Here is an 11,536-nt window from a genome sequence, read left to right as displayed (position 1 = left end):
AATTTAATTTAAATTACACTTAATCTTGTATGGAGAAAGTATTCAAAATAATTTATTATAATATTTAATTTATCTGCGCTATTTAGCGACTAGTTACTTACCCTCGGTGAATGTGAAAATCGGATCCGGAGTCGGGAAAGGAGGATCGGATCCCACGTGGATTCACCCACAAGCGGACAACTCGATAACCGGGGACCAGCGGAAGCAGATTCGAAAGTCGGGATCCTGCAACAATCACAATTCCCAAGGGCTACAAGTGTTACGTAGGTTTGGGACCGGGCGGGGATCCCCGTGCTTTTAATCTGTTTGCATTCATCCCGTGCATGAACACGTGAGAATCGTAGGGCAAGGACTAAGGAATACCCTGACTGCAACAAGAACCACATTCGGATCTCGAAGGTCGGATCATACTCCGAAACCATCCGGCGAATATCGAGCTAACAACCCCTCCGAGAAAAGGGCGTTTGAAAGGGTCTGAAAGGCAGTGTTTACTGTTAGCCTTGTAAAATAAGAGGGATGGAATGACGGATCCTCATGAAATCAAGTGACCTAATAATAGTTTCGGAAAGTAACAGCAAGGCGACCTCAAGCGGTTCCGATAACCTCAAGCGGTTCCGACTATCGGAACCGCTTAGAAGAGACCCAGATATGAAGTCTGATTAGCTAAATCCTGTTTGGTTTAGACCACACCGACACAAACCTAGACTTAATTTGAATAAAAAAATTGACCAGAGATTTCAGTATCCAGGATTTAATAATCACAAAATCGGCGCCATTTAGTCGAGTGGCCTCCTTTTTTGCAATAGAATTCAACATGTGCAAAATAACAATGAAAATCTAATTAGATATAGGAACTGCGATGGTTCAAATTGGTTTGGCGTCTTCGATAGTAATGATGATACATCGAATCGGGACTTTAAAATAATTGTACCGGTGGAGGCCCCAGGCTGATCAATTTGGCTTGGTTCGGAGATAATTGTACTGGTGGAGGCCCTCTTCGCATGCATGATTCAGTTCCAGTGGGGTCTGAATTACTGTGGAAGGCACCGGCTTCAATAAAGTCAAGCAAATTGCATGATTCAGCTCAGGTAAAAGGAGAATGGAGAGACGTTCGACCGTCTCTCGCCTGGATCTTTCTCATTAGTCCCTACCAATGCAAAAACAATCGGAAATATCCTCTTATTGTGAGAATAACGTTTTATGGGAGAGAAAAAACAACAGGGGGAAAGAGGTGAAAGCTACAAGAGGAGGAGAAAGAGGGACGGAAATCATCAGGATCTGATGCAAAACTTGTTGGTCCCGTGTTCGAGTCCCACTCCCATCGAATTTATCGTAGGATTTTTCGATGAATTTGTTCCGGCAATGACTTTGTCCACGGATTTTTCCGTGCGGGGGAGTATTGAGATATTGAACTCGGGTCAGTCCTTATATAAGATCCATGCGGTTGATTTCCTAAAAAAATTGAACCTTTTAAAGCTCACATTGCTCCTTTTTTAATAGGTCGATCTTCACCAACCCATGAGATTCTTATAATCTAAAGTGTGTCAGGTGTTCGGAGCAATCTCCCCTCCCCACCTTGAACTCGCTTTGACCAAAATTCCTATTCGACTCACCCAAATAGTAAATCCATCAATAATAGAGACCAGTTGTCCAAGAAAAGAGGATTTTGAACATAGAGGGAAATTGTTTGAGGAATTTGGAGAAGTTTGCATGGTGAAAATTATAACTCCTACTGATGAAAATAATTTCATTGGTACAGAATCCTTTGGCAAATATAAATTTTGTTGTACTGAATTCTTAGGTACCTTAAGTTTTGTTGGCCAGAAGGACAGAAGGTTGTCTTAAACACAAACAGTAGAAAATCTAAGGCAACCATAACAAAGTGGAAGCTCTGAATTTAGGAACGAGTCAGTACAACTGAACATGATTGCCTGTTTAGATTTTAGAAAGGCGTGCTGTGTGCAGGAGTTACCAGTTTGAAAAGAGAAATAAGAGTGCCGATTTCCTGAAACTGTCTGATCCTCGCTTGGAATCTTAGAGCAGTCCCCCCCCCCCATGTTTATGACTTTAGACATCAGACCTTAGTGTATACTAAAATATTCTGCGTAATCCTTCTCGAACTCTTCAAAGGAGTTTCAGTATGTCACCTTAAAACGCCAAACTTCCGTCACTCTCTTTATGAACAAGACCCCGTAACAGGTAAGAGAGCGTGACTAGTTCACTTTTCAGAAGCTTAGTAAATGATGCCAGTGCCACTGAGGGTGTGAAAGAGACTCTGATGCTCTGCTGCCCCCACAAAGGTCTTTACTCTTAGACTTTCGGCAGATGGCGGAACCTAAACCCCAAAAGGATGTGTGCCTCGGTCGGAAGGGGGTTTATGGAAGAGTCCTCTCGGTGTCAGCTTGCGCTCGACCAATTGCTAAGCTTTATACCTTTTTCAGAAATTTATGCAACGCGCTCTGAAAAAGACGGAGACGACGGACCCATAATAGCTGCACGCCTCCGCCTTTCCATACGACTGACCCGCCCCCCGTGTCATCTCTGCAAGATTCAAGTAATCTTAAGAGGTAAACCAACAACCCAGTCCTCTTCTGTGAGAAACACCACTTACTTATGGTTGGCAAATATAATGGTTTAGTACCACACCTTTTAATACGATCATCATCCACATTAAAAAGACGGTGGTTGCATCGATAGAAAGTAAAACGTAATCCTTCCACTTAAAAGTTTGTTCATGGTTGCATATGTTGAAGTAAGTAGCTGTGGTGAACGGTGTCTGGTGTGTCCTGGTTGATGAAACTCGTCGATGCATCGTGTGGTGAAGTGAAGTTTGGGCCCACTTGTTCGACCAAGCATGTGGATCCTCAACGGCCAACGGGCGTTCCCAGTTACTTCTTAACTGATTCTTGTAAAGAACATACTGAAAACTGAATAGCCACTCTCCCTGTCTCAAACCAAATCTATTTTTTCTTCTTTGCTGGTCCAAGTCTTTTACGTCAGTGGAGTTTAAAAAACCACCATCACTCCTCTTCACTTGCTTCCTCTGCTTCTCCTTGCCTCCCTTTGCCGGTAATGGCTCAAATGTCGTCCGTGTTCGTCTGTCTTCTATTCTTCTTCTTCACTGTTTCGGCCCAGAGGATGACTCCTCCTCTCGACCCCGCGGATTTCATTGCCCTGCTTCGAATTAGAAACAGTCTCAGGGATCTACATGGCTCAGAATTCCTTTCCACATGGAACCTGTCGTCCCCGGATCCATGCTCGTCCTTCTCCGGCGTCATTTGTGCCGTCGATGCTAACAATATTGTTAGAGTCTCGTCTCTCACTCTCGGTACGGGCCTCACCGACTCCTGGGGACTCACTGGCACTATCAGTCCAGCTCTCTGCGAACTCACTGCATTGGTCCAACTTGTCGTTTACCCTGGAAAGATCATTGGTTCTATACCTGACTGTATTGGTGGTCTCTCTCGGCTCAGGTTTATCTCCCTCACCAACAATCTCTTCTCCGGCACAATCCCCACTTCGCTCGCTTATCTCTCAATGCTTCACACACTCGATCTCGGATACAATTTGCTGGAAGGCCGTGTACCTCCCGATCTGACCAAACTCGGCGACCTCAAAGTGCTCATACTCGCAGACAACCGACTCTCGGGGGAGGTACCGCCGATAGAATCGGAGCTCCTGCACCTCGACCTCCGCTCGAATTCCTTCTCGGGACAGTTGCCTCAGTTGCCGTCCACCCTCCGCTACCTCTGCGCTTCGAGGAACGGACTGGTGGGCCCACTGACTAACCTCCCCGAACTCCCCGATCTCGAGTTCGTCGATCTCAGCATGAACGAGTTCAACGGTCCGATTCCCGAAACGCTTTTCACTGGGTCCCCCCAGCTTTCGACCGTTATGCTACAGCGCAACAACCTCTCCGGCGAGATCCAGAGCGTCTACAATCCCGGACTGCTCTCCACGGTGGATCTCAGCCACAATTTTCTGTCGGGGGAGGTGCCGCGGGGCCTCGCCGGAGCGGAGAGTGTGTACCTGAACAACAACCGGCTGACGGGGGTGGTGCCATGGGATTACGTGAGGAGCCTCTACGACGGGGGCTTGAAGACACTGTACCTTCAGCACAACTACCTGTCGGGATTCCCATTACCGACGGGGACGCCGCCGCCGCCGCAGACGGCAGCACTGTGCCTGTCATACAACTGTATGGAGCCACCGGTGGGACCCGCGGGGTGCCCTTCAAGCATGGGAGGGCAACGGTCGAGGCCGGGATACCAATGCTCCTCCTCCTCGTCGGCATTTAACACCACCACGACAAAGGTCTGAGATGGCGTAATTGCGATTCATTTGGATTTTTGTTTGGTGTGTAGTGGAGAATGTTGAGAGTGTCTCTTGGAGGATTCGAATATTGTTTTTAACAAGTAAATGCGATTCACCCGTTTCAGAAATCCGAAATCCAGAAAGGGGTTTGAGCTGTGGTCTGTACCATAGAAAAAGGACAAGGTTGGGAGGTGATAGAGAGTTTTTGTTCAATTATTTGTCTAATACTTTGGTGGCTCAAATTCACAATATGTAATCGTGAGTCGCGACCGTTAAGTTTCATTGTTTCCACTTGGTTTTGACCGTCCATCGTAATCATCTAACACCATTTGAAGTGCTTCTTGGTCTTCGGGTTTGAACCTCGATCAACGAGCACAAATTAAAGAAGGTGCTGAGGTCCTGGTATCCATGGTGAGGTATAGCTACTCTATTTATATTTGCTAAATCAGTAACGAGGAATATTTAGGATTTAATTAGAGTCTAATTAGGGTTAGGGACTTAGGGTTTAAGGTACATATTTTTTCTTAAGTCATATTTTACTAGTAATTAATTAATAGTTCATAATTAACTATTAAATTTTAATTTAACTAATAATTAATGATTACTAAGTAATTATTAAATCAGTGATTAGGAGTTCTTTATGTTTAGGGTTTAGAGATAATGAATCTATAATTAATTAATTATTAGGGTTTAGGATTAAGGTATAGAGTTGGTAATGATAATCAATTACTAATTAAGTTAAAAGTTATTAATTAATAGCCAATAATTAATTAGTTTACAAGTTTAATCAACCTAAAATAAATAATTTATCATGATTAATTAATCTAATATACCATACTAACTTAAAATCGAAATAAATTTTAATAATAAAAAAATATGAAAAAATTAATATGCCATCAAATTACTAAGTAATCACTAATTAGTATGTCATCTAATATATTATCATGTGCGTCTCGTTTACTCATTCAAATTGCTTCCCCCGAAGGGGGTTAGTCCACAACGAACTTGAATTGATGTAAAGAATTGAATTGAACTTAAATAAATTGATTCAACTTCAACTCATCTTTGGGTATTAGTGTAAACAAGTTCAAGTATATTGAAAAACAGATTTTAGTGTTAGTGCCCCCATATGAAAAGTATGATACAAACAAGAAAACGAGTAACCTTTTATAATATACTTAAATAAAATATATATCTAAATAAATAATTAACCAAAATTAACATGGTTACTATACTTATAAGTGATTTAACATGTAGTATTAGAATATATTAATATCTTAATTAATAAAAAAACTATATTATATCAGTCAATTATTATAGTTTATTATAAATTAATACAATAATTTATTAAAAAAATAACATAAGCCAATATAATAAATAAATAAATTATTTTTTAATAACATAAGATATGTTTTAACATTTAAAACCACTAATTTAATACAATAATAAAAAAATAATATAATATATATATATATATATATCAATAACATAAATAAAAATGGGATAATTAAACCAAAATAATTTATCAAATATTTATTTTAACAATCTTTCAATTATGACTATTAAATCACTAATTTAAAATAGTAATTATAATATAAATATATTAAATAAATAAAAATAACTATTTTAAAATAAACATTATAAATTATTATTTTTATGATGATGGTTTAATTTGTCCTAACTTAGGAAAAATTAAACCATCGTCTTCCTCATGGTGCGCGTCATCTTCCTTAGCGGCGGGCCAACGAGCAACGGCGATGGAGGCGGCGCTCCGACGGTATGCCAAGAGGGAGAAAAGAGTGAGGCTGAGAGGCTCTGCGACAGAGGTTTGGCCTCTCATGCTCTGCGACGGAAGTCGAGAGGGAAGGAGAGGAGAGGGATGCCGAGAGGGAGGAAGGCCGACGGGGGGGAGGCCATGAGAGAAGAGAAGCTGGGAGGGCGAGAGGCTCTGCGACAAAGACTCAGCCTCTCGTGCTCAATGACGGAGGTCGAGAGGGAGAGGAGAAGGAGGCCAAGAGGGAGGAAGGCCGACCGGGGGGGGGGGGGGGGGGGGGAAGGGGGAAGGAGCAACGCACGTCGCGTGCTTCAATTGGTTGATTCGCAAAATAGGTCTGAATCAACTCTCCCTGATTTTTACCTGAGAGAATGAAGTGATGTAATTTAACTTCAATGTAATTAATTTTACACTAACGACATTATTTAATGAACTAGGTAATGTGGGGGGAATTCATTCCACTTCATTGTGGACTAACCCCCCCTTAGAGAACCATTCTAGGAGATTTCATGGATTGCGTGTAAAGGAAACATTCCACGCTCCTGTTTACCCAGAGGCCCCAAGGGAAAAAAAAATCCAAGGGAGAAGCAACTTGGTTCAGCTCAACCTTTTTCTAAGTGAGCCCTGTGCACCATTGAGAACCCTTTGTCTCTCCATGACGATTGGGTCAACTGTGCCTCTTAATATAGGGTGGGCTAATCAACAAACTTAAAATTTGAACTTCAGATTCATTTAAATCATTAACATGAACTTCAACTTTGGTGTTAGTATGGACGAGTTCATATGCACCGAAAAATAGTTTCCAGTGTTTGTATCCCCAAATGAGAAAAATATAAAAAATAAGATAATGAGTAACTTGTAATAATATACTTAATTAAAACATAATACCTAAACCCCAAATTAGGTAAAACAAATATGATTACTACACGAATAAGTAATTTAATGTATACGTAAAATATATTAACATACTAATTAATTAAATTAGATGTTATATTATTTAATGATTGCAGTTTATTGCACATTAATACAGTAATTACGTGAGCCAATTAACTGTGCACATGATTAATTATAAAAAAATAACGTTAAAAATAATAGAAACGAATATAATAAGTTAACTTATTAATTTATTAATAACATATGATATACTTTAACATAAAAATGAATGTTAAACAAAAAAAATTGATCAAATTCTAACTTTAACACACTATATATTTTTACATATTATTAATTAATAATTTTTTATGAAATTTAAAACTATCGATTTTATTAAATATAAAAATAGGTTAATTAAACCTAAATAATTGATCAAATGCTTGATTTAATAATATTTTAATTGCCACTCTTAAATCATTAATTTAATACGGTAATAAATAAATAAAATATATTATAAATACAATATATTAAAAAAAGAATATTTTTCAATAAATATAATTTGTTTTCTACGTGATGGAGGTCGTCTTCAACCTCCAGCCATTGTCAACCCCCCGTTGAACGTTAGACGTCGACCCCCCGTCGACGTTGCTGGCTCACCCTGCACCATCCAACGCTACACTTTCACCGTAGAGGCCTGATCGCTCGTCGTCGCTCATTACCGGTCTCTGTCTCTGATCACTTGTCGCTTGACGGACGAAGGGATGGCGACACTCGTCACAGGCCGAGAGGGAGAAGAGTGCAGGAGAAGAAGGAGACAGAGAGAGCAAAGAGTGCGGGAGAGACAAAAAAATTAATTTCAAAGGTTCGACGCATCCCGCTCGCTTCATCTGGTTGATTCGCAATATACTACGGAATTTGAAACAATAAAATTAAACCGTGGGTATTATTTTCAGATTCATTTGATTCATCAACATGAATCGGGCACTAACGACAAAAGGTGATGAATTGATTAATGTTGTTGAAGTTCATCTCCTAATTCAAGTTGACTGATCCCCCCCCCCCCCCCCCCCCACCACATAGTGTAATATAATATCCGCAACTAACCATGTCTTGTGGCGTTAATCTCGTTATAAGTGTAACTGCATTTTATGAAGAAAGAAGGATAGGTTATTGTGCGACTAGGAGTGGCACCAAGCCAAACCGGTTCGCAAACAATTTAAGCTTAGCTCGAAAAAAACTAGGCTCAGTTCAATTTTTACTTAAGTTTGATTTGAGTTTAAACTTGAAATAAAGCTTGTTAAGTATTGTTGGAAGATAAGTTCAAGCCCACACGACTAAGGAAGGCCAACATATCTAATATTATTATAAGATGGGTCACATGACCAAGGAAGTCCACAAGATGGGGCCAAGCCCATAAGAAGTAGAACCCACAATGATTACCATGAGCAGACATCCTTATCACATAAGTTGGAAGATCAAGAAGGACTCACAAAAATATCTTATCATATGGTAACGTCAAAGAAGAGTTTTAGTTTGAGTTATGTTTGTCTTTTGTCTATATTGAGTTATTTAATTATGTTAGGACTTATCTTTAAGTGTTAGAGTTTGGGTGTAATTGGGACAAGGGTAGTTTTATTATAATTTGACTCTACTACCTTCCTCTATTATAAACAGAGGTTCATTTACTCTGATTACAACAAGTTAATGATGTCAATGAAGTATTTTAATTTTTCATAAATTCAACATGGTATCAGAGCAGGTTCTATGAGTTGACTTGGTCAACTCACGGAGGTAATGTGATCATTTTCTCTAAACCCTAAACCTTAAGTCTAGGTTCGTAGTTATTTTTTTTCAGTCCCTATATCTATAGTTTTCTTTGCATTTTTTACCTATATACGGAGTTTTTAATATTAAAAATTATATATTGACGGAAAGATATTTGAGTCTAATTTCCAAAGAAAAATGATTTGTTCCAATCGGAGTTATCTACAGAGAGATGTCGATATTTGAATGAGTGATGGTCAGATTGCAAAAAGGTTCAAGCAATAGCAGCAATCTTCAGATTCCGAGATATTTTTTGCTTACAAGAACTAGACTTTATATGGAGAAATATATATCAAAAGAAAGATCTGTAAGTATATTCTTTTACCTATTTAACTAAATTTTTATCTGAGTTATCTACAAAGAGAAATCTATATTTGAAGCAGATAAGGTCAAATTGAAAAAGAGGTTCGAGCTGCAGTAAAAAGCCTCAACTTCCGAGGTATTTTATGCAATCAAGAAAGAAATTTTACATGGAGAATTATATATCAAAAGAAATATACGTAAGCCTATTTTTTAACCTATTCAACCAATCCTCAGTTGATCTTTTTATAAGGATATATTGATCTTTGAAGAGTCAATGGTCAATCTAGAAAAACAGGAGACACAGTATTTAGTTCGGCCAGATGACAGAGACTGAAATATATCAGATTATTTATCTTCTAAAAATTATATTTTATGAAGTTTAGTTATACTTAAATGAAAGGTATTTAAGTCTACTTTCAGAAGGAAATTTTTTTATGTCAATCTGATCTATATTGAAAGATATATTCGAATTGGAAGAATCAAAGGTCATGCTGGTATTCTGTTGTATTGAAAAATCCGAATTTATGCCAATTGTTTGCGTCACTTTTTAAGTTGATATATCAGGAAAATATCTCACTTCTCCCTGGTTTGAGGGATTATTTATACATCTTTGTTATTTTGGCTTATTGCTATATCTATAATATTTAGTTCAAGTTAGGATCACTGCCATTACATCCCAACTTGAGGGGGAGAAGTACAAGAAAGAGGTATTTTATTCCTTATGTTGTGGATAAATTTATGTGACCAAAATATTCAAGAAAGGGAGAGCACAAAAGATGAAACCTGTGCATCAAAGGAAATTTTTTTATATCAGATAATTTCATGGGTTCTTTTACAAAGTTTATTATTTGGTTCGTTTTATATGTGTTGGAAGATGGTCGTATTATATACAACTGTTGCTATTATGTCTCTTTGGGGACATTATTATTGAAGAAGAGGTGGCCTCATACCATCATTTATTTGACCCCGTAAAAAAATATCACGGTTAGGAAACAATGACGAAGGAACTTATTATTATATCTATGTTATCCCCCCCTCCCCCCATGTAATGGTTTTTATGTCTCTTACCACTTGAGAGTCGTTGTCATGTAGAGGGACTCGATGGTGGACACTTCAGAGCAATGCCGATAGACACACTTCCAATAGAAAACGGAGTGTACCCTACATCCAGCATTAGGACTGGAGTATGGAGTAATGGCTTACCGGCTAGGAGTATTTTTACTCTCACTTATATTATGCCGCAGGGCCTCAATGAAGGACGCAACATCGTGGGGGGAAGTATTGGAAGATGAAGGCATATTGAAAGATGTGTCATTTTATATAAAAATATTTTATACATCATTTGCAGCAAGCTGGGAGTTCATGTTGTTCTCTCACCCCCAGCTTGAGGGGGAGTGTTGGAAGATAAACTCAAACCCACACGACCAAGGAAGACTCACATATCTAAGATTATTATAAGATGAACCACACGAAAGGAAGGCCCACAAGATGGGCCCAAGCTCATAAGAAGTAGGACCCACAATGATTACCATAAGTTGGCATCCTTATCACATAGGTTGGAAGATCAAGAAGGACTCACAAAGTATCTTATCTTATGGTCACGTCAAATAAGAGTTTTAGTTTGAATTATGTTTGCCTTTTATCTATATTGAGTTATTTAATTATGTTAGGACTTATCTTTAAGTGTTAGAGTTTGGGTGTAATTGGGACAAAGATAGTTTTATTGTAATTGGACTCTACTACCTTCCTCTATTATAAATAGAGGTTCATGTACTCGGATTATAACAAGTTATTGATGTCAATGAAGTATTTCACTTTTCCATAAATTCAACAAGTATAACAAGCTAAACTCAAGATTTTCCAAGTTCAACTTGTTAGCTCGTGAGGCAATTCATTAATATAATTTTTTTTTTTGAAAATACCCTTTACTCTAATCGTTTTTGTCAATTCCCTCTTTAATTGGTTGTTTTTATTTACCTCAAACATCAAAGATGATCGATCGTTTAGACCTTTCAGATCCTTCAACATCTAATGTTGTTGTTTGCCAATGGAATAAATATTCTTGATGAAGATGTTTGCTCTTTCTTTTAGGTCTATTAAGCTTGTTATTATACATTAGTATACGCTATTGTAAAATCTTGGACTCCTCTGTGAAACCTTGTAGTTCAATGGTATTAATGTTATCATAATATTATTTTTTATTTATTTTTATAATTTTTTTTTTTTTAAGTTTTAATGGTGGTTAGAACTCGAACTTGAACTCAAACTTGGTTAAAATTTTATAACTCAAACTCGAGTTCGAAGCATTTAGATTAAGCCTAGATTGCGCGGTTAAAAAGAACCTTAGTCCTCACCCATCATAATTTAATAGTGAACTTAATACACATCTACCCAGATGAAGGCGAGTGGTCTAAGAATTTCCTGGTCCACGATATCCATCTCTGAATG

General features: G+C 38.2%; 1 protein-coding gene across 1 annotated transcript; it reads left to right on the top strand.

Moving 5' to 3' along the window:
* The first annotated feature begins 2,939 nt into the window (after positions 1-2,939).
* LOC137950623 (DNA damage-repair/toleration protein DRT100-like) lies at positions 2,940-4,603 on the top strand. The gene has a single exon (XM_068797190.1). The coding sequence runs from the start codon at positions 3,073-3,075 to the stop codon at positions 4,318-4,320; it is 1,248 nt and encodes a 415-aa protein (XP_068653291.1). The 5' UTR covers positions 2,940-3,072; the 3' UTR covers positions 4,321-4,603.
* Positions 4,604-11,536: the final 6,933 nt, after the last annotated feature.

The sequence above is a fragment of the Aristolochia californica genome, unplaced genomic scaffold, assembly GCF_029961685.1.
Source record: "Aristolochia californica isolate CCGP_79_NKW_82.1479 unplaced genomic scaffold, dmAriCali1.0.hap1 SCAF_14, whole genome shotgun sequence".
Classification (NCBI taxonomy): domain Eukaryota; kingdom Viridiplantae; phylum Streptophyta; class Magnoliopsida; order Piperales; family Aristolochiaceae; genus Aristolochia; species Aristolochia californica.
This window is presented reverse-complemented; position numbering and strand designations above follow the sequence as displayed.